This window comes from Neoarius graeffei, chromosome 11 (genome assembly GCF_027579695.1).
Source record: "Neoarius graeffei isolate fNeoGra1 chromosome 11, fNeoGra1.pri, whole genome shotgun sequence".
NCBI lineage: Eukaryota > Metazoa > Chordata > Actinopteri > Siluriformes > Ariidae > Neoarius > Neoarius graeffei.
The window spans coordinates 40,369,865-40,391,992 of NC_083579.1; the positions used below are offsets into that span (position 1 = coordinate 40,369,865).

At 40.6% G+C, this 22,128-nt stretch overlaps 1 protein-coding gene across 6 annotated transcripts in view; it reads left to right on the plus strand.

The window, feature by feature from the left end:
* The window catches only part of hectd1 (HECT domain containing 1), an 87,051-nt gene that overhangs the window by 22,567 nt on the left and 42,356 nt on the right, over nt 1-22,128 (plus strand). For all 6 annotated transcript variants that reach the window (XM_060933907.1, XM_060933910.1, XM_060933908.1 and 3 more), the window contains exons 8-21: nt 2,276-2,374; nt 2,460-2,574; nt 3,995-4,169; nt 6,498-6,636; nt 11,053-11,223; nt 11,336-11,558; nt 11,797-12,060; nt 12,223-12,299; nt 13,310-13,444; nt 16,943-17,089; nt 17,200-17,294; nt 17,398-17,503; nt 18,774-18,908; nt 19,028-19,167. In XM_060933907.1, the coding sequence (XP_060789890.1) occupies nt 2,276-2,374; nt 2,460-2,574; nt 3,995-4,169; nt 6,498-6,636; nt 11,053-11,223; nt 11,336-11,558; nt 11,797-12,060; nt 12,223-12,299; nt 13,310-13,444; nt 16,943-17,089; nt 17,200-17,294; nt 17,398-17,503; nt 18,774-18,908; nt 19,028-19,167 (2,021 nt within the window). The remainder of the gene's footprint in view (nt 1-2,275; nt 2,375-2,459; nt 2,575-3,994; nt 4,170-6,497; nt 6,637-11,052; nt 11,224-11,335; nt 11,559-11,796; nt 12,061-12,222; nt 12,300-13,309; nt 13,445-16,942; nt 17,090-17,199; nt 17,295-17,397; nt 17,504-18,773; nt 18,909-19,027; nt 19,168-22,128) is intronic.

Genomic DNA, 22,128 nt, shown 5'->3' on the forward strand with positions numbered 1-22,128 from the left:
GAAATATGAAACAAAAACGACAAATCAAAATACAAAAAAACAAAAAAAAAGTCAATTTTTTTAGACTGGCAAACAAATTCGTGTAATCGTGCAAAATATCAGTCTATTACTCTTCAGAAACCTTTTATTTTTGTTCCGCGTCTTTCTCGGTTTTGTTTGACGTAATTTATTTTGGTTGCGATTCCAGCTTTCTCGTTTGCGCTCCCTGACTTTTTGCTTGCAGTTTTGGCACAAACTTGACGTGTGGGTGGGCTGTCCAGGAATGCATTCCCATTGGCTAACTTGTGTTTGACTGACAGCTACGCTCAGCCATTCCCTACTCGGATTCTGGCGGACTGTTTGACGAGTGACCGATCCATTGACGGTAAACAAGGATCGAGTGGACTTCAGCAGCGACTATGATATTGAATTAATTCAACAAAGTGCAAGTGTGGGACAAATGTGTTGTATGTCCACTCGATCCTTGTTTACCGTCAATGGATCGGTCACTCGTCAAACAGTCCGCCAGAATCCGAGTAGGAAATGGCCGCAACAGCCTCCGGGGGAATGGCTGAGCGTGGCTGTCAGTCAAATACAAGTTAGCCAATGGGAATGCATTCCTGGACAGCCCACCCACACGTGAAGTTTGTGCCAAAACTGCAAGCAGAAAGTCAGGGAGCGCAAACGAGAAAGCTGGAATCGCAACCAAAATAAATTACGTCAAAAAAAACTGAGAAAGACGCGGAACAAAAGTAAAAGGTTTCTGAAGAGTAATAGACTGATATTTTGCACAATTACACGAATAATTTGTTTGCCAGTCTAAAAAAATTGACTTTTTTTGTATTTTGATTTGTCGTTTTTGTTTGATATTTCAAAAGTATTGTATGAACATTTTGGCACAAAATTGATTCCATATTATACCGGTAACTTAAACACACAATACAAATCACGTGTATTAATCTAAATGCAGGTAAACAACGTGTGTTGGTGTTTTTGTTGTTTTGTATCCAAATGAGAGTCGCATCTTACCCGTCTGTGTTCTCGCTTCTTGAAGGCCGACCTTGTGGCAGATTTGTTTTGAAACAATCTGACTTTCAGTTGTTTTGTTCAGTTCTCCGTTCGTTCGCTTCTTCCACGTAAGGGCGAGATATTGCTGCTGAAACGAACATATCCAGCGGAGAAATCAGACGGCTGGTCCACTCATTCTCTGTTTTCTCCATACCGAGTACTCTGCCATGGGACGTCATCAGTTTTAGCAACAACCGCGAGGAGGCCACTGCCCGAGCGATAATATGTCATGTCACGTTCCGTCCTGGGTTTTAGCAACAACCCTCGGCTCACACTCCGGGAGAACTGGTGCAACTGAACTTACTTTCCTTTTCTTGTAGTTTTATTCAGTTGTTGGCACTGCACCCTCTTTCAATGTGGGCTTATAGCCAACGCTCCTCAACAGATCAGAGGTCTCGTACGAGTCTTCAGTAAAATGTGCAGAGCAGAGGAGAGACCACTTCGTAGGCGCCCAATGAGCCTGTGAACTTCTCGCAAAACGCGTCCAAATCTTTGCAGTTTGAACATTCTTGGGCCATGAATGCAACGTAAATCCACCTTCTGTCGTGTTGCTGCACCAGCCAGCAACACATCTACATGGGATGGCTATAAATTAGCTCAAAATGGAAGCTCGACGTTGCAGTCAGCTCTGTGTTTTAGTATAGCGGAAATGGCGATGAGACCGATAAACTTCCTGCTGTGACGTCACAGATGTCAAGGTCATTCACTCAGACTGCTACCTATATGAATCACTTTAATCGTAAAAATTACTATATTAGATTTATTGTTAACACTTAAAACTATTCCTGTGCCATTCTTGAGGTCTCAAGGCGTTTATAAACAAAAAGTGAGGCCACGGTTCTGCATCTCTCCTTTAAGAATGGCAGACTTTTGCAGAAGGTGCGTCATTCAAGAAAATGACTGATAATCTGATCAGTATTGTAAAACTGGGTAACAAGAACGGTTATGAATACCATATATAATTCAGCTTAATGCGACCTGATTTTTCAAGTTGATTTTATGCTTGCTCATTGGGGATCAGTTTCATGAATCCATATCTGTAAAATTTAAATCCAGAATTGATATAGTTCTGGAAAGCTGCTTTATGAAGATGTCCATTGTTAAAAGCACTATACAAATAAAATTGAATTCAACTGACAAAAAATACTGCAGATCAGTGGGACAGGACCAAGCACCAAGTCCAGAGTCATCAAGTAAATGTCAGGTGCTTAACTGCGTTTTCCTTTAGGTGGAGTTCTTGTGTGAGAGAGGTGCAGATGTCAACCGAGGCCAAAGATCTTCGTCCCTGCATTATGCTGCCTGTTTTGGACGACCACAAGTAGCCAAGGTAACAGGAACTGTAATTATCAAACTTCTTTCTGTCCATGTTTTAAGGCTTTGTTTGAATTCTAATTTTTTCTTTTTTCCCCCAGACTTTACTGCGACATGGAGCCAACCCTGACCTGAGGGATGAAGATGGCAAAACTCCTCTGGACAAGGCCAGGGAGAGGGGCCATAGTGAGGTTGTAGCAATTCTCCAGTCTCCTGGTGCGTTCCACGGTCTTCCTCTCCGTGTCCATTTTTCACATTTAAAATTGGGTTTAGGGTTGTTTTACAATCAGGGTACGCAAGCTAAAAATCACATTTAACACTTATTATCTTCAATATCAAAAGGCTTGACTAAATAAACTTGGTTGTTTATTGTAGCCCTGTGATAGCTCTATTTACCATGCAAAAAAAATTTGGTGATAACATTTATTTTTGGTGAATGTATGGCAATATATGTCGTATTTAGCAAAATTACTCGTGTCATTTAGAAAAAGTGCTTTTTTGACCACAGGTAGCTCCAAAAGGGATGCACTTACATCATTCTTTATACCATAAAACACATATTTGGTTCCATATCATTGGAAACAGAGTTAAGTTTTAATGTTGAATGCCAGTAAGTTTTCAGACTATTTTGATCAAATTGTGTCAAAAAAAGTCCTCTCCGAGACAGCTCATTTTTCAATATAAAATAACATATCTAAAATGATTATTTTCATCCTAAAATGTGGTCAAGATATTGGGACATAAATATTAGAGACAACTAACACAAAGCTTACAGCCTTATATTTAAAAGCACTATGGAAGTAGTGGATTCTGAATTGTCAAAAAAAAAAAGTCCTCTCCGAGAATCACTTCATTTGTTTCTCCCATCTTATAGCAGATTACACAAAACTACCATACACACATGTCAAAAAATTACCTGAAATCTGTTCTTTAACTTGTCCTTCACTTAAAAACTGGTACAAGAACCAGTTTGAATCAATTTGAATTTTGGACCCCTGTGACACAAACTTTGTACCCTGATTGTAAAACAACCCTTTACACTGTTGTCATTGTGGCTAAATTGCTGATGAATTGAACTGTGTTTTACACAGTGTGAGGGTGTAAACTACACATGATAAATGTGTTTGACCGAGTCAGGTGTCCAAATTAATTTCTTTCAAATGTATTTCGAGAAAGATAGACATAAGTTGTAAGCAGTGCCATTTCTCTTTTATGCATTTCAGAAATCTAGTGTAGCCTACTCCTTTGTAATCGCACCGTCATTCTGTGACTTACTGAGCTGTGGCAATAGCATCCTTGCCTGTTTCACGTTAAGTCATCTTATTAACTGCGGGAACCTGGTTACTTAGTATTGCCATTGTCTCTAAGAAAGTGGAGAGATGTGCTGCACTGCAGGGTCACTGTTGAAGAATTTTAACTATGGGTTTGATGGTATGAGAAACTTACATCTTCGGATACTTGGGCAGTGCGAGCACCTTTGTGCTGCGATTTCCATCACCATGTTGAGAGATCGATTTGTGTACTCTGAGGAGTTAGATTTCTCTCACTGTAAGCCCCAAGCTTTTTATTTCAGCTGCTTGTGTTTTCTCAGTCTTCAGTCCATTTTGAGTATTTATTTGGAACACATTTGCTGTAGGAGACTGGATGTGTCCTGTGAACAAGGGGGATGACAAGAAAAAGAAGGATGTGAACAAAGAGGAAGAGGAGGGCAGTGAGCCAAAAGGAGACCCCGAGATGGCACCCATCTATTTGAAGAGGCTGCTTCCAGTATTTGCACAAACCTTTCAGCAAACCATGCTGCCTTCAATAAGGTTCATTTGTTTGACACTGTTTATATTCCAGTGCGTTATACTGACAGGGCTGTGAGATGAAGCTCCCGTAGATCAATTTTGCTCAATCTTGATCACACATTTATTTATTTATTTATTTATTTAAAACAGGACACGTTATTTACCTGCTGGGAGGTCCGTATCGTGAAATACCGTGACTGAGGTCTTGAAAGTACTGAGCGAGGCCCTCTGGGCCGAGGTCACGGTATTTCACCATACGGACTGACCTTAAGCTGGTAAATAATATATATATTTTTTTTCTTTACCAAATTCTAACAGAAAACGAGAGCACCCGAAAGGGAAAACCGAGCCGAGCCGCCATTTTGAATCCTCATTCACGGCTGTAATGCAAATGGCTTCCTCCTCAGTATACAAGTGCACTTCCATGGCAGGAAAAAAACTACATTTTGCCGCCTATGTAGTCCCCTATTTATACAAAACTGAGTCATTCAGGATTCAGCCATGTTTTTACTCGGCATTAGCAACAGTTACAGGTTTTTAGCTTTCTCCTGAAATGTTTTCTTTTATTTCTTCTTCCTCAGGGTAGTAAAACTCGCTTTCGCTGTGAACACTGTCGTTATCGCTATCCATGCTGTAAAATTAATGCTATTATGCTGAGAAATGCTCCCAAAAATGTATAAGATTTTTGATAAAAATCTTATAAAAAAGATAAATGCTGTCAAAAATTGCTACTATGCTGTTGTTGTGTACGAGCGAGTCGCCAGAGGTCCATAACTGGCTCGCCAGCCAATCAGAGCGCAGGATTTGATGGAAACTGCCCCACGAAAAAATATATTGTATTATATTTGACAGTATGTTCCTAGTTGGATTTTTTTTTTTTGCTCGTGGCATGAATGCAGTTTAAAGTGAGCTGGGTGAGTCCTGTTGGATTTTAACAGCGCGCGGGAACTTTGGGCATCGACATCATAACAGTGTAGGAAATGAGGCCGGTCCGGCGGATATTGACCGGGAATAGGCCATTTGCAGGAATTGGTCACGTCAGTTTTCCCCATAGCAACAAGCCCCAAGCTAACTTGACATTCCTTGACAACCATAAGAGTTTGACTGGTGATGCGAAGCAATCCATTTCTGTAATAGCTGTTTTTACATGCTGGCAAAAAAATTATAAGATTTTTGATAATCTTATAAATAAATCTTATAAAAAAAAAAAAAAAGTTGACAAAAAATGCTACTTTCTTTGTTGTTATTGTGAACAAGCGAGTCGCCAGAGGTCCAGAACTGGGGCCTGTATTGTAGGATACGCACCCGCTCACCAGCCAATCAAAGCGCAGGATTTGGTGGGAACCGGACCACGAAAAAAATAGTTTTATTACATTGTTTAAAAATCATGAAAGCATCATGAACAATCCTTTTTTATATATATATATATATATATATATATATATATATATATATATATATATATAAACTAAGCTAGACTAATTATGCCACCACAATTCAGTACTAGTCATTTGATACAAGGCTCTCTGTACTTTGAGCAGATTGCATAATATAATAAAGTAGGCCATTTGTCATAAAATAACACTTGCAAATGTGAGTGTAATAAACATTTAAACTTAAGCTCACAGTTTGGAAAAAGTAGCTTCTTATCTTGAATCAGGAGTGGTTACTGGGGTATCTCATCTCATTATCTCTAGCCGCTTTATCCTGTTCTACAGGGTCGCAGGCAAGCTGGAGCCTATCCCAGCTGACTACGGGCGAAAGGCGGGGTACACCCTGGACAAGTCGCCAGGTCATCACAGGGCTGACACATAGACACAGACAACCATTCACACTCACATTCACACCTACGCTCAATTTAGAGTCACCAGTTAACCTAACCTGCATGTCTTTGGACTGTGGGAGAAACCGGAGCACCCGGAGGAAACCCACGCGGACACGAGGAGAACATGCAAACTCCACACAGAAAGGCCCTCGCCGGCCATGGGGCTCGAACCCAGGACCTTCTTGCTGTGAGGCGACAGCGCTAACCACTACACCACCGTGCCGCCCGTTACTGGGGTTTATTTAAAAAAAAAATTGCTTCTGCTAAGTGCACTCTTTTAATGAGACAATGCACTAACTTACTAACATGGACTGGTGTAAGGGAGAATGTCTGCTTCCAGGCAAGTTATAACACTGCTGGTCAGTGATGGACAAAAACTCTCTGCCGTATGTGTAAAATACACCAGTGCACAACTAGCAAACAGCTGAATATGAAATCCCCTATGCTTCCTTTTTTTTTTTTTTTAAATGTCTGCAGTTGTTAAATAGGGTCCGAATAACTCTGTGCTGTCCTTTCTCTGCTAGGAAAGCTAGTTTAGCGCTGATCAGGAAGATGGTTCATTACAGTTCTGAAGTGCTGCTTAAGGAAGTATGTGACTCAGATGCTGGACACAATCTGCCCACCATCCTCGTAGAAATCACTGCGACTGTGCTGGATCAGGAGGTCAGTGCTTATTATGGTTTACAATCTCATTCTATTCACCTGTTAGACTTTGGTTCTGATTTAAGACAACAGTAGTGAAGCTTATACACTCAGCAAACACTTTTTAAAAAGAACACTATACTAATACTGGGTCGGGCCTCCCTTTGCTCTCAGAAATGCCTCAGTTCTTTGATGCCATTTATTCAGCAAGATATTGGAAAACCGCCTTTGAGATTCTGGTCCACGATGACGATTGCATCATGCAATTCCTGCAGATTTTTCAGGTGCACTTTCATGCTGCAAATTTCGTGTTCTGCCACATCCCAGAGGTGTTCTTTTGGATTCAGATCCAGTGACTGGGAAGGCCACTGAAGAGCACTGAAATCATTGTAATGTTCATGAAACCAGTTTGAGATGACTTCTGCTTTGTGACGTGGTGTATTATCATGCTGGAAGTAGCCATTAGATGATGGATAAATTGTGGCCATGAAAGGATGAAAATAGTCAGCAGCAATACTCAAAGGCTGTTCCATTCAATTGATCACTGATTGGTATTTACGGGTCAAAAGTGTGCCAAAACATTGTGCACACCACGGGTTCATGGAGTCAATCTGTTGACACCAAACTTTGATTCTACCATCGATGTGCCTCAGCAGAAATCGAGAGTCATCAGAGCAGGTTTCTTTTTTCCAGCCTTCAACTGTCTAATTTTGGTGAGCCTGTACCTACTGCTGCCTCAGTGTTCTGTCCTTGGCTGACAGGACTGGAACTTGACGTGCACGAGCTGTTTGTAGCCCATCCGCCTCAAAGTTGCATGTGTTGTGCGTTCGGAGATGCTTTTCTGCTCACCGCAGTTGTCCAGATGCGTTCCTGTGGCCATTCCGTTGATTCGCTAATCAACATGGCATTTCCATCTGCAGAACTTTCACACACGATGTTTTTTTTGTTTTTTTTTCTTTTCTTTATTGCACCATTCTGAGAAACTGCTGGAGGTGTGTGTGTGTGTGTGTGTGAGAGAGAGAAAATTCCCAGAGATCAGCAGTTATAGAATTACTCAAACTAGCCTGTCTGGCACCAACAATGGTCAAAATCAGTCAGATCATATTTTTTTCCCCCATTCATATGGTTGACGTGAACATTACCTGAAGCTACTGGCCCGTATCTGCATGATTTTATGCACTACGCTGCTGCCACATTACTGGGTGATTTAGAAAATTGCAGGAATTAGTAGTTTTATGAGTGTTCCTAATAAAGTGTTTGGTGTGTGTATGTGTATATGTTTTAAAGTAGTTCTAGAATTTTAGAACCCACTATTGATGAAAATGTAGTATAAGGGTATATATTCAATGTATGCAAATTAAAAATAAAAAATTTCCCCATCAAAGGGGTGTATTTGAGCGACAAAACCGAGCTTCCGGGAAGCATTTCCTGGAAATCCCAGTCGGGAGTCACGTGACCGATGACGTAGTAAATTGACCAGGATGGCAGCATCCAGTATAAACACAAGCGAAATGAGTGAATCAGACAGCGATTATTCAGACGAAATTGCGTCTGAAGACCAAAGTGAATCGTGTTCCAGTCGAGGTGAGTCGATGCACAACATTTTTTCTACTAAATCAGAGGTCTGGGCCGAAATGTGCGTCGTGATCGGCAGTACACGGAGTGCAGAATTATTAGGCAAGTTGTATTTTTGAGGATTAGTTTTATTATTGAACAACTATGTTCTCAATCAACCAAAAAGACTCATAAATATCAAAGCTGAATATGTATGGAAGTTAGAGTGGGGCGTTTTTAGTTTTGGCCATTTTAGGAGAATATGTATGTGTTCAGGTAACTTTCACTGTGCAGAATTATTAGGCAACTTAATAAAAACCAAATATGTAGCCATTTCACTTATTTATTTTCACCAGGTACACTGATATGACAACTCCAGATTTGCAAATAAACATATCTGACATTCAAACACAAAACAAAAACAAATCAGTTACCAATATAGCCACCATTCTTCATGAGGACACTCAAAAGCCTTCCATCCATAGATTCTGTCAATTTCTTTATCTGTTCACGACCAACATTGTGTGCAGCAGCAACCGCGGCCTCCCAGATGCTGTTCAGAGAGGTGTACTGTTTTCCCTCTTTGTAGACCTCACGTTTTATAATGGACCACAGGTTCTCTATGGGGTTTAGGTCAGGTGAACAAGGGGGCCATGTCATTATTTTTTCACCTTTCAGACCTTTACTGGCTAGCCACGCAGTGGAGTATTTGGACGCATGAGATGGAGCGTTATCCTGCATGAAAATCATGTTCTTCTTGAAAGATGCTGACTTTTTCCTATACCACTGCTTGAAGAAGGTTTCTTCCAGGAACTGGCAGTAGGTCTGGGAGTTGAGTTTGAGTCCATCCTCAACTCGAAAAGGTCCAACAAGCTCGTCTTTGATGATACCAGCCCATAGCAGTACTCCACCTCCACCTTGCTGGCGTCTGAGTCAGAGTGGAGCTCTGTGCCCATTACTGATCCAGCCACAGGCCCATCCATCTGGCCCATCAAGAGTCACTCTCATCTCATCAGACCACAGCACCTTAGAAAAATCAGTCTTAAGATATTTCTTGGCCCAGTCTTGACATTTTATCTTGTGTGCCTTACTCAGTGGTGGTCGTTTTTCAGCCTTCCTTACCTTGGCCATGTCCCTCAGTATTGCACACCTTGTACTCTTTGACACTCCAGGAATGTTGCAGCTCTGGAATATGGCAGAACTGGATGCTAATGGCTGCTTGTTAGCTTCACGCTTGATTTTCCGCAGACCATGTGCAGTTATTTTGCGCCTTTTTTTCCCACACGCTTCTTTCGACCCTATTGACTATTTGCAATGAAACGCTTGATTGTTCGGTGATCACGTTTCAACATCTTCGCAATTTCAAGAGTGCTGCATCCGTCTGCAAGACATCTCACAATTTTATACTTTTCAAAGTCTGTCAGATCTCTCTTCTGACCCATTTTGCCAGAGGAAAAGAGGTTGCCTAATAATTATGCACACCTGATATAGGGTGTTGATGTCATTAGACCACACCCCCTCTCATTACACAGATGCACAGCACCTGATATACTTAATTGGTAGTAGGCTTTCAAGCCTAAACAGCTTGGAGTGGGACAACATGCATTAAAAGGATGTTGTGGTCAAAATACTCACTTGCCTAATAATTCTGCACTCAGTGTATATTTGGGGCGAACCGATGGCGTTCAAGCGGCCTTTCCAACAACATGGAAATGACTGCAGCTGTCCCTAAGGCGTACCTTTACTTCGCTTGTAGACCCTTGTCCTGGCTGGCTTGAAATTAACTTGTGATGAAAAATCAGCAGTGGACGACAGAGGCTCTTCCTCAATGCCAGCAGAGGAACTTGTGCTTGGAGTTTGCACATTTTCTTCTTGAGATGGAGAAATTAGCGAGTTGATGAGCTAGAAAATAAAAGAAATTTGAAGAAAATAAGCACTAGTGTCTAGACACAATGCTAGAAAGCTTTTGTGGCACAATTTGAATTGAAATTGACAGATCATGACAGCGGTAGAAATCGGCACAAAAACAATTGACTTCGTAAACTGACGACCAAATATTAATAACAGAACAAAAGTAGAAAGAAAGACTAACCTTACGACGATTGATTTTCTCGATGGCACTTCTTTTTTTTTTTGAGGGTCTTGTTGACGTTGTCACCGGCGACTGGTGAGTGGTGGTGGAGCTCGGACTGTCATCATCAAGTCTCCGCTTGAAAACGGGGGGAATCGCACCATCCTTTAAAATCCCTTTCTTTTTGTATCCCAAGGCAATGGCAACAGAGTTTTTTTGGCTCAAAACTCTCAGGCGTGAAGTGGTCTGAACATAACGCAGCGGAATTCCAAGCAGGAGTACCGTACCGACCGAGTGGTCCTCGCCAGTCTGCCCTCGTCCGCTTTACTTGCCGGTTCCACTCAGCGAGATCGTATCCATTATTCTTATCAGGATCAGGGAACTGATGCAGAGATACTCCGTCTTTGTTGGTTTTAGAACAGCCGTACGTGACACACTTTTTTACCATCGTATACAGTGGAAATAATCCATAGATCCGCGAATTGTCACTCAAAGTCACAGTATGTACAGGAAGTGAGCTGTCTAGCTTGTCAATTTACTACGTCATCGGTCACGTGATCACGGCGCGATGTTTTGCTCGTGGGCTATCGCAGAAAATCCTCTATAAAATCATTACGGATAAACATTTTTTAGTGATTTTTTTTTTGTAATATACTACAAATATTAGTATTCATCGTTACATGCAAAGGCAATTTTCAAATTCTAAAACTACTTTAAATTAAAATGAAATGTAGTATTCTGTGATGAAACCTTTAGATTTGTATTGTCTAGAGGAAATGAGTTAAAGGAAATCTTTCCTCTTCCCCTCACAGGATGATGATGATGGTCACTTGCTGGCACTACAGATCATAAGAGATCTGGTTGATAAGGGAGGAGATGTATTCTTGGACCAGCTGGCCAGACTAGGGGTCATCAATAAGGTGTCTACTCTGGCAGGACCTACTTCCGATGACGAAAATGAGGAAGAAGCCAAACCAGAGAAGGTACCAAACATCCATTTGTCAAAATGAAATCTTTATCATGTAGAAATATACTGTTTTGGCTGTAAACTTTCTTGAAATCTTCTGTCTTGAAAATCAGCGTATATTATTTCAGGAGGACGAACCCCAGGAAGATGCCAAAGAGATTCAGCAGGGCAAGCCCTACCATTGGCGGGACTGGTCCATTATCAGAGGCAGGGACTGTTTATATATATGGAGTGATGCTGCTGCCCTGGAGCTTTCCAATGGTAGTAATGGCTGGTTTCGCTTCATCTTGGATGGCAAATTAGCTACTATGTATTCCAGTGGCAGCCCAGAAGGAGGGTCTGACAGTTCAGGTAATTTTTGTATTTTGCTCACCTTTATGTAGTACAGTGCTATACCTTTCCAGTAATTTACAGATAAAGCTTGGTATTACTGCTTGTTATTGTTAAGCAGTATGTTACTGAACCTTCATCCTGTCGATCACTAAATAAAGAGTTATTTACTGAATAAGGCAAACTACTTTTTACTTTGCATTTTATAAAAGCTTGTATTTACTGTCTACTGATTTTAAAAGTATGTCTGGTCTTTCAGAGAGTCGGAGTGAGTTTTTGGAGAAGCTGCAGCGTGCTAGAAGTCAGGTAAAGCCGGTCACAGCGAGCCAACCCATTCTGTCGGCAGTGGGACCCACAAAACTCACAGTGGGCAACTGGTCACTCACGTGCCTAAAGGAGGGCGAGATAGCCATTCATAACTCGGATGGCCAGCAGGCCACCATCCTGAAAGAGGATCTACCAGGCTTTGTGTTCGAATCCAACCGAGGCACCAAGCACTCCTTCACTGCTGAAACCTCTCTTGGTGAGTTGGGGCAAAAATGTGCTCCATTTGGTTTTTAAACGTTGTTGAAGTTTCGTGTTGTAGTAGGTGACTTAAACCAAAGTGATTATATGTAGTTGTCATGCCATGTTTAAAAATAATTATTTGTGGCTGTTATTTGTGATCTTGCTCATTTATTTCTAGGGTCAGAATTTGTGACCGGCTGGACTGGAAAACGAGGGCGTAAGCTCAAATCCAAATTGGAAAAAACAAAACAAAAGGTAGGAGTTAGGCAGTTCTTGTTTGCTTGTGGTGTGTTCTTTATCTGAGAAGGCTCTGGTTTCATGGGAGAACATTTGTGGTTCTTCTTGTATAAATAATAAAGAGCCGAGGCCTTTTTTTGGGGGGGGGCGCAAGAGAGGTTTCAGCAGTGAAGGAGTGCTTGGTGCCTCGGTTGGATTCGAACACATACATACATACACACACATACATAAACACACATATATATGAGTGATTCCACGCTTATGGGTACTGAAATGGGGACATGAACTTATTTTTAAAAATTCACCTAAAACCATTTCTTTTTTTACCATCAGGTCACAAAACATGTAATCTTTAATGAATGATATGTTAAAAGATAACTTTAATTTTCTGAGATGTAATAAAAACATATTTATATGCCAAAGTCAGAACGTAACAGAAGTGTTGTGGACATATATATTCTCAATTTTAACAATGTAGAATTACTTTTTGAAACCTAGGAAGGTGATGTTTTAGCAAATATAATTAATAAACATGTGTAGTAGAATAAACATACACATTCTTTCAATAAGATTAACATGGTATATAGCTAGATTGTAATTAATTTGTAACAGACGCGAGATGGACAATCGTAACAGAAGTAATGTAACAGACATCATTTTGGAACTCATAGGCTTGACTTTGGCATATAAATATGCTTTTATTACATCTCAGAAAATTAAAGTTATCTTTTAACATATCATTCATTAAAGATTACATGTTTTGTGACCTGATGGTAAAAAAATAAATGGTTTTAGGTGAATAAGTTCATGTCCCCATTTCAGTACCCATAAGCGTGGAATCACTCATATATATATGATTTTTTTAAAGGAAAAAAATGGCATAGAAGTAGGAGTGTTTATTCTGTAATATGTTTCAAATATGTACTCAGAGTCAAATTTGATTGTTTTTGAAGTGAAAATGTAAGTGGTAGCTATTTAAAATGCCACCTCACTTCACAAATTTGTTTCCTCTTTCTCTGACTCTGTAGGTCAAGACAATGGCTAGAGATTTGTATGATGACCACTTTAAAGCTGTAGAAAGTATGCCCCGGGGAGTAGTTGTCACCTTGAGAAATATTGCTACTCAGCTTGAGTCTGCTTGGGAGCTGCATACCAACAGACAGGTGAGAAGTCCATCACTTTGCCAGTGAATTAAGTTCTTCAATCACAATAAATTATTCAAGAACAAGCTGTTGGCTTTAGCTGCTTCTAATATATTTTCCTGAAATCCATTTTAAAATGCAACAAGAAATCAAAAACAAGTTGAGATAGTATGTTGAAATTAAAACCAGAAACAACTTGTAAATAGTCTTCGACCTGAATTGCATTCAAAACAATACAACAGCGCATTTAATGTTTTCCCTCATGAGTGTTTTTTTTTCTTCAAAATAAACACTTATTTTAATGTTGATTCTTGCAACTCATTAAAAAGAAAGTTGGTAAATGCGTTGCCATTCCTTCTCACAACACTGAAAAGATGTTTAGGGACTGAAGACATTCAGTGATGCAGGGTTTTCATTAGTATGGAAAACAACAGATGAAATGCGAAAAGTAACAGATTGGGTCGGAGGTCATGGGGGCCGCCTAGGCAAAGCCGCCCCCCCCCGGCTGAAAAACGAATTTCGCAATTTCTAACAGCCAATCGTTAGCTCTCAGGGGTCCATCTGAAATATATTTATTGAAAAATCTATATAAGAAATTACACATGTAATATTTTCTTAACCTTACAAACCTTTGCTGATTAGAATTCAGAGTCTGTTAAATCGGTATCTGACCGGTGGGGGGCGGAGCCCCGGTGGGGGGCCAGGGGGACGAAGTGCCCCTGAAGCTGACGGACTTTGGGCTTTTTTTGACAGTGAAACTGGCCAATAAATGGATAGGAAATGCTAAATCATTGTTAAAATCATTTTACAAAAACTTAACACATTCTTACTGTACATATCATCTTTACTGTCAGTGTGAGACTCATTTGACATTTCAGTTGAGACTGATGCGCCTGTTGTGCATCCCTGAATTAATTATATTTTTTTCTGTGTGAGAAAAATAAATGAACTTCCAGGCATAAACAAAATACCCAATTACAATAAATGCATACTTTTTTTTTTTTTAACAATACACAATGTTAACTGGGTAAAACCACTCCAATCCATGCGCGAGCTGGTGCGCGTGCCCGAGACTGGCACTACAAAGCCACCCCGGCCTCCGTAGTTCGGGTCCTTTGACCCAGGAACCTGGAAGTCCTGCAGTAAACAAACACTGAAGCAACGGGAAAACGCAGCTCTCGCCTACACAATCACAGATGCGTAAAATAAAAGACCTGAACTTAACAAATGTGTGCGTGCTGTTATATGATTACTGTAACTGTGTATGGTCAGAAAAGACGATAAATAAGCGTAACCGTTGCACAATAACGCTACAAACACCCGCAAAGTTATTTAGCTGCTGGCTAGCTGCAGCTTGTAGCTTCCAACGTTATTGTGTGTCAGTATAGTGTAATGTGGTGCGGTGTGGTGTAACGCAGGGACAGACCTCAATCTGGCTTTCTATTGCAATCGCATGGCCACTTCAGGTAGCCCCGTACGCATTTGTTTAATGGTCTTCTGCGTGTTAAATAGTTAAATTATAATAAAGCGAATACTTTACGATTTATTTGGTGTATACTGATGAGGTAAAAAAAAAATTTTTTTTTTTTTTGGCCAAGGGAAGGGTGGCGGGCCAGAATTATAATGTGAAGTGCCTGTGGAGAACACTGCTGGGCATTTTCTGCGAGACCTACCAGTTTTTTTTTTTTTTTGCGAAGCCAAAATCGAACAGCATTCGCTTTCATTTTTTTGCGGTCGCCATCACGCTATACCATACAGGATAGGGTCGCCATCTTACCATGTGGGAACCATGTGATATGCTATAATTTAATACGCGCTAAATGATTGGACGATATAAGAAGGATTAGCCAATCGGTTCCCACCTTTTATCTAGTCACATGTACACAGCCTCAGCAACCAAACGGCGCGCAAGTAACGGCGTTCCTTTTCAAATAAGTCCAACGAGAAAGTTCGAACAATTACGGGAAAATTGCATTTGGCCGAAAAACAACCGGTTTCAGATGTCATTACAACTGATGCTTTCGATTGGCACTCGGTTACTAATGAAAACCCTGAGTGATGAAGTGTTTCAGGTGTTATTTTGTCCCATTCTTCCTGCAAACAGGTGTTAAGGTGTGCAACAGTACAGGGTTGTCCTTGTTATATTTTTCATTTCAAAATTTGCCACACGTTCTCTATTGTGTACAGAGTGGACAGGTACCCTCTTCTTCCGCAGCCATGCCTTTGTAATGTATGCAGAATGTGGTTTTGCACTGTCTTTTTGAAATATCCCTGAAAAGATGTTTTGAAGGCAGCATATGTTGCTCCAAAATCTCAATGTACTTTTCTGTTTGATTGCTTAAGTTATGTTTTGAAGGCTAATCATTGATTTGAGATCATGTCTATTGTCAAACCATTAAGTTGTTTCATAAGCTGCTACTTAGCCAAAGTAACACAAGGCAATGTTTTCTGATAAGGCAGGAAAGAAAGAGAGTTCAATCACCATATAATGCCGCTTTTCCACTACCAACGCGGCTGAGTTGGGCTGAGCCGTGCCGTGCTGAGTTGGGCTGAGTCGAGCTGAGCGGGGCTGTTGGAGTTGCATTTCGACTACAACCGCGCTGAACCGTGCTGGCTGGAAGTGGGTGGACACATTGGGCGGAGTTAGCGAAAGTGGGTGGACGTCATGTGATGTCGTTAGGTGGCGCAAACGGTGACATCAGTGATCTTTTAAGCGGTAGTCTCACGACCCGGATAGTAAACAATAAACATGGAGGACATGGAGTCGTTAGTGTTGCTGGTCTTGGTGCTGTGGCTTGTTGTCACCGACAACGCCAACAGATACTGGCAAGAACGTATAGATGAGGCGAGGCGCATAAGGCTTCAGAAATTCTCATAATTCGTAATTCTTCCGGGTTTATGGTGTTTACAGATCCCAGCGTGCTCGCGGGGCGTGTGTGGGCATGTGAGGACACTCCTCCTCACCAATCAGTGCACAGGGGAGTGTCTGCTCACACCCCTAGCCCCACTCGGCTCGGTTTGGCTCGCTTCAGCCTCACTCCAAAACCGTGCGAGTTTTAGGTGCTCAGTAGGGCTGAAGCAAGCTGAGTTGTGCTGTTCTGAGGTAGTCGAAACGCGAGCCGTGTCGGGCTGAAGTGAGCTGAAAAAGGGTAGTGGAAAAGGGCCATATGTGATACAGTAAAATTATTAAAAATTAAAATATTGGTTGCATGAAAACATAAGCTATGTGATGAGGCCAACAGTGTGGTATAATGTAAAAGATTCCCATACCTTAGAGAAAGTCGTATTCTTTGCTCTGTTCTAACATGCGCCACTGTTTAAAGCATTTGCTTCTTTTAGTCTAATCTTGGTGACATGGCACCACTTGGTTAACTCCAACTAATCAGTAATGAAATTTGTTCCCAGCTATTTTTATTCTTCACTTTAATCAGTTGTCTACTGTTGCAGGGCTATTTTCTTATCCAGCTTAAAAGTTTCTAACTGCCAGGATTGTATGCTTTTCTTTCTGCTCTGTTGTAGTGTATCGAGGGAGAGAACACGTGGCGAGACCTCATGAAAACTGCTTTAGAAAATTTGATAGTGGTGCTCAAGGATGAGAACACCATCTCTCCCTATGAAATGTGCAGCAGTGGCCTTGTGCAAGCACTTTTTACTGTTCTTAATAATGTGAGTCATATGCTTTTACAGACAGCTGTATGATATATAGCTACATTTACATTTGTTTCCTTTTACTGGACAGTTTTTTTTTAACCATGTTTTTTTTTCTTTCTCTTTAGAGTGTAGACCTTGATATGAAACATGATTGTAAGCAGTTGATGGAGAGGATAAATGTGTTTAAAACTGCATTCAGTGAAAATGAAGATGATGAAAGGTAGGAAATTATTATATATATTTTTTAAGTAGCCAAAGCCATCTTTTACTCACACACTCCTTCTAAATATGCTTTACGAAATGTGTTTAAAATTTCATTTCAGCCGACCCGCAGTTGCCTTAATCCGCAAATTAATAGCAGTGCTGGAGTCTATAGAACGGCTACCTCTTCACTTGTATGACACACCTGGCTCAGCATACAACTTGCAGGTAAACTTTGCAAGCCTTCTTTCCACCCAAATCCAACTTTAGGAATTAGTTAACAGGATTTTCAAGTAATTTTTAGTGGAATATTCAAACACACAAAAGTACAAGTAATGGATGCGTTGATTTGAAATGGCCTGATTGCATACGTATGCCACTTAAATAACACCGATTTAATTACAGAAACTTAAGTTTTTCCTGTTAGGCAAGTGGCAGAAGCCAGGCAGCCAACTAAATGCATTACATGCACACATAATTAAAATAAATTAGATACACTGCATTTTGGCAAGTAAAGTGTTAATTGGTTAATCGACATTAACAAGGAATCTCGATCACTTAAAGGAACAGTCCACCGTACTTCCATAATGAAATATGCTCTTATCTGAATTGAGACGAGCTGCTCCGTACCTCTCCGAGCTTTGCGTGACCTCCCAGTCAGTCAGACGCAGTCAGACGCGCTGTCACTCCTGTTAGCGATGTAGCTAGGCTCAGTATGGCCAATGGTATTTTTTGGGGCTGTAGTTAGATGCGACCAAACTCTTCCGCGTTTTTCCTGTTTACATAGGTTTATATGACCAGTGATATGAAACAAGTTCAGTTACACAAATTGAAACGTAGCGATTTTTTATGCTATGGAAAGTCTGCACTATAATGACAGGCGTACTAACACCTTCTGCGCGCTTCGGCAGCGCATTGATACGGAGCTCAGACATCAATGCGCTGCCGAAGCGCGCAGAAGGTGTTAGTACGCCTGTCATTATAGTGCAGACTTTCCATAGCATAGAAAATCGCCACGTTTCAATTTGTGTAACTGAACTTGTTTCATATCACTGGTCATATAAACCTATGTAAACAGGAAAAACGCGGAAGAGTTTGGTCGCATCTAACTACAGACCCAAAAAATACCATTGGCCATACTGAGCCTAGCTACATTGCTAACAGGAGTGACAGCGCGTCTGACTGACTGGGAGGTCACGCAAAGCTCGGAGAGGTACGGAGCAGCTCGTCTCAATTCAGATAAGAGCATATTTCATTATGGAAGTACGGTGGACTGTTCCTTTAATACACTGGAATAATGATAAGGAACAAATGCGAGCAAAACCGTGACACTGTGCTCAATAAGATGGAGAAGACATTTATTTTGTGACAAGCAAAAGAATTTAATTGTTGCAGTTACTAAATGTAATTGCTACATTTATATAATGTTATAACATGTACTTCATTAATTGAGTAAATGTTGTGGGGATTTTTATTTATTTTTAAAATTTATTTTAAGATTCTGACCAGGAGGTTGCGTTTTCGGTTGGAGCGGGCTCCAGGTGAGACAGCATTAATTGATCGAACTGGCAGGATGCTCAAGATGGAGCCTCTGGCTACTGTTGAGTCTCTGGAGCAGTATCTGCTTAAGATGGTAAGGGATTTAGTGGTGTTTTTTGCTGCCCACTTATTTTATTTACTGTGGTTTTTTTTTTTTTTTCTTCCTTCTGTGCACTTTGAAATAAATTAACAACTATGTCTCTGGTCCAATAGGTGGCAAAGCAGTGGTATGACTTCGATAGGTCATCCTTCATCTTTGTTAGGAAATTGAGAGAAGGCCAAAGTTTCACCTTTAGACACCAGCATGACTTTGATGAGAATGGCATTGTGTATTGGATTGGCACGAATGCAAAGTAAGCCTCTTGTTTGGAATCTTTTCTATGTTTTCCTGGGAATCTTATATGGACCATGTGCGTTCACTGCGACGCCTTTCTGTTTGTTTAGTCAGTACAGTGAGTGTGTAAGATATTTCGCAGAACATTTTTAGAAACACTTAAAATATTCTTAGCACTGCTGTGCCCCTCTGTAAACTACTAACTTTTTATTCAGTTTGTAAGCATAGCTGGAGCTCTTTTACATGTTGCTAACATGGTTAACATGCACTAGCAATTTTTATTTTATTTTTATTTTTTTTTATCCCCCACTGGCCGAAAGCCCCGAAGTGGGATTATGTCGTGGCGATGTCCATCCATCCCGGGAAGGGTGCTCACCTTCTGAAATCAACTCCTCACAATTTTTGGAGGAATTTCATGAAACTTGGCAGGATTCTTTGTTGTATGTCGGTAGTACGCATATTGTAATTTTGTTCCATTCGGTCACATTTTACCAGAGTTACAGCCCTTTGATTAACAAGCTTGTACTTTCACAATTTCATGAAGGTGTGTTTGCCTTCTGTCATCAACTCCTCTCACAATTTTTGGACGAATTTCTCGATGATTGGCAAAAGGCCTTGTTATGTGACGGTAATACGCAGATTGCGATTTCATTTTGTTTGTGAAAGTTTTCCCAGAGTTTTGACCCTGGATCATTAACAAACTTGTACTTTGGCAATTTCAAGATGTCCTTGCTTTCTGAAATCAACTTCCCTCACAATTTTTATCCCCCCCCAGGGCTCGACATTAACAGTAGCCCGATTGCCCGGGGCAACCATTCCATAGATTTGGACAACCAGACTCTCACAAATGCTTGCCCGATCAGGCAACTACCCAAATATGTCAACTTGCGTGGAAAAACGATGTTTATTCATTCATATTATGATGAAATTCCATCACGTTTTGCGATTGTTTGACTCGGAAAGACCGCGTCCATGTTATCATTACGGGATGTTCAACAACTAGCGGAATTCACATTTGCACATCGCAGGCTCGCAATGCAGTTTCCCATTGCTAATAATTATCGCGTAGTGCATATTCAGTGTTCTATTCAGACCCTCCAGGATTTCGCGATGTTGCGATTTGCAACTTCAACGCAAATTCAACCAATCCCCGCGAATTCAGAGCGGTGTTGCAATTATGTCCAATCACCGCAACTTTCCCGCAAATTTGACCAATCGTTGGCGTCGTCTTGAGGTGACGTTGACAAACTACCTTTCGCCTTACTTCTGTGTGTTCAAGAGAAGCAGCATGCGCACACTGTTGCCAGATTGGGCAGTTTTAAGTGCATTTTGGCGGGTTTTGAACATATTTTGGACTGGAAAACGTCAGCAGTATCTGGCAACATTGCATGATGTGCGAGTCAGTGTTTATGTAGGCTTAAATTCTGTTACTGAAAGTGTGTTATGTTTACAGTGAAGGACTGTGCACACTTTATTTTTTTTTACTTAATACAATAAATTAATGGATGGCAACATTTTTGCCAAAATGGTATTTTATTTTCCATTGTTTAGGCAGCTTCAGCATCATACTGTGAGATTCTGTTCAAATTGTTTTTTTTCTTCTATGAAGCCTGAGCCATTTATTTTATTAGTTTATAATTATTGTTTAATTTAGTCTTCAGGAGAGACTGCCTGCACACAGTACTAGTATTAAGTTTTTGTTTTTTTTTCTTACATGAAAGCTGAGGCATTTATATTATATTTTAAGGTAACTTCATGTTGTGCTGTGAGGTTCTCTGCACTTTAACTTTTGAACCAACAGGAGCATTTGGATAAGTAAAGCCTATTTTTCTGCATTTTTGTAGTCCTGGTAATCTTTTATATTGGTAGAGTTGTTTATAGGACCATTTCTCAGTGTCTTTGTTTTTTTTAATCAATATTTTTTCAGTAATAACTTAATATTTAACATATCACTCAATTTTAATCACAAAAAGAGAAAATCGCAACAATTTCTCACAACTTTCACTTCCTCCCGCAATGTAATCGCAACAAAAACCTAAAAAACACCGCAACTTTCATCGCAATTTTTTGGAAAACCCCCCCCGCAACATCAGACATTTTAGCCCGCAACAATCACAAAAAAGGCCTGCGGAATCCTGGGGGGACTGTCTATTGGTATGTCCTTCACTACATGACTAATTACCGCATTACTCGCACGGGGCGCTAGTGTCAATGCTTTTTGATACAGACAGCGTCTGAGAAGGTTGAATAATAAATTAAAAAATATATGTAATATTTGGGCAACCATGTTCTGAATTCAGGCAACCAGATTTCTACAAATGGTTGCCCGAATGGGCAACCATGTCACAAAGTTAACGTAGAGCCCTGCCCCCGCTGGCCGAAGGGGAATTATGTTGTCGCGATGTCGGTCTGTCCATCCATCCCGGGAAAGGTACTCACCTTCTGAAATCAACTCTCTCAATTTTTGGAGGCATTTCACAAAACTTAACAGGATTCTTTGTTGTATGTTTGTAATATGCATATTACAATTTCGTTAAATTGGATCACATTTTACCAGAGTTGTGGCATAGTTGCCAGCGGGGGATATCGTGCTCTCAGAGCACTCTTGTTACATTTATAGCTTATGGTACATAAGGTATAAATGACAAAGTGTTGTATATCCTACACTGTTCTACTGATTTGGATGTAAATGCTCTTAAACGAAAGTGGAAAGTTGTATGTGTTATCCTCAAGCTCATTCAGTCTATAGTGTTGAGCTTGAAGCCTTTCTGCAGCTTGCTGGAAGGGGCTTTGTAAGTGTTCTTGCATATCTGTATTGCATTGCAAGTATTCTTCCATAATTCACTGTGAAATACCGCAGTTGTGGCTGAAATAAAACAAATGAAAACGGAGAAGCAGCACTAAACACGGAAGTGTTGCCATGGTATTCCGCAATGTTGACTCCGATTATATTACGAAGCATAACTTATCTCTTTCCCCC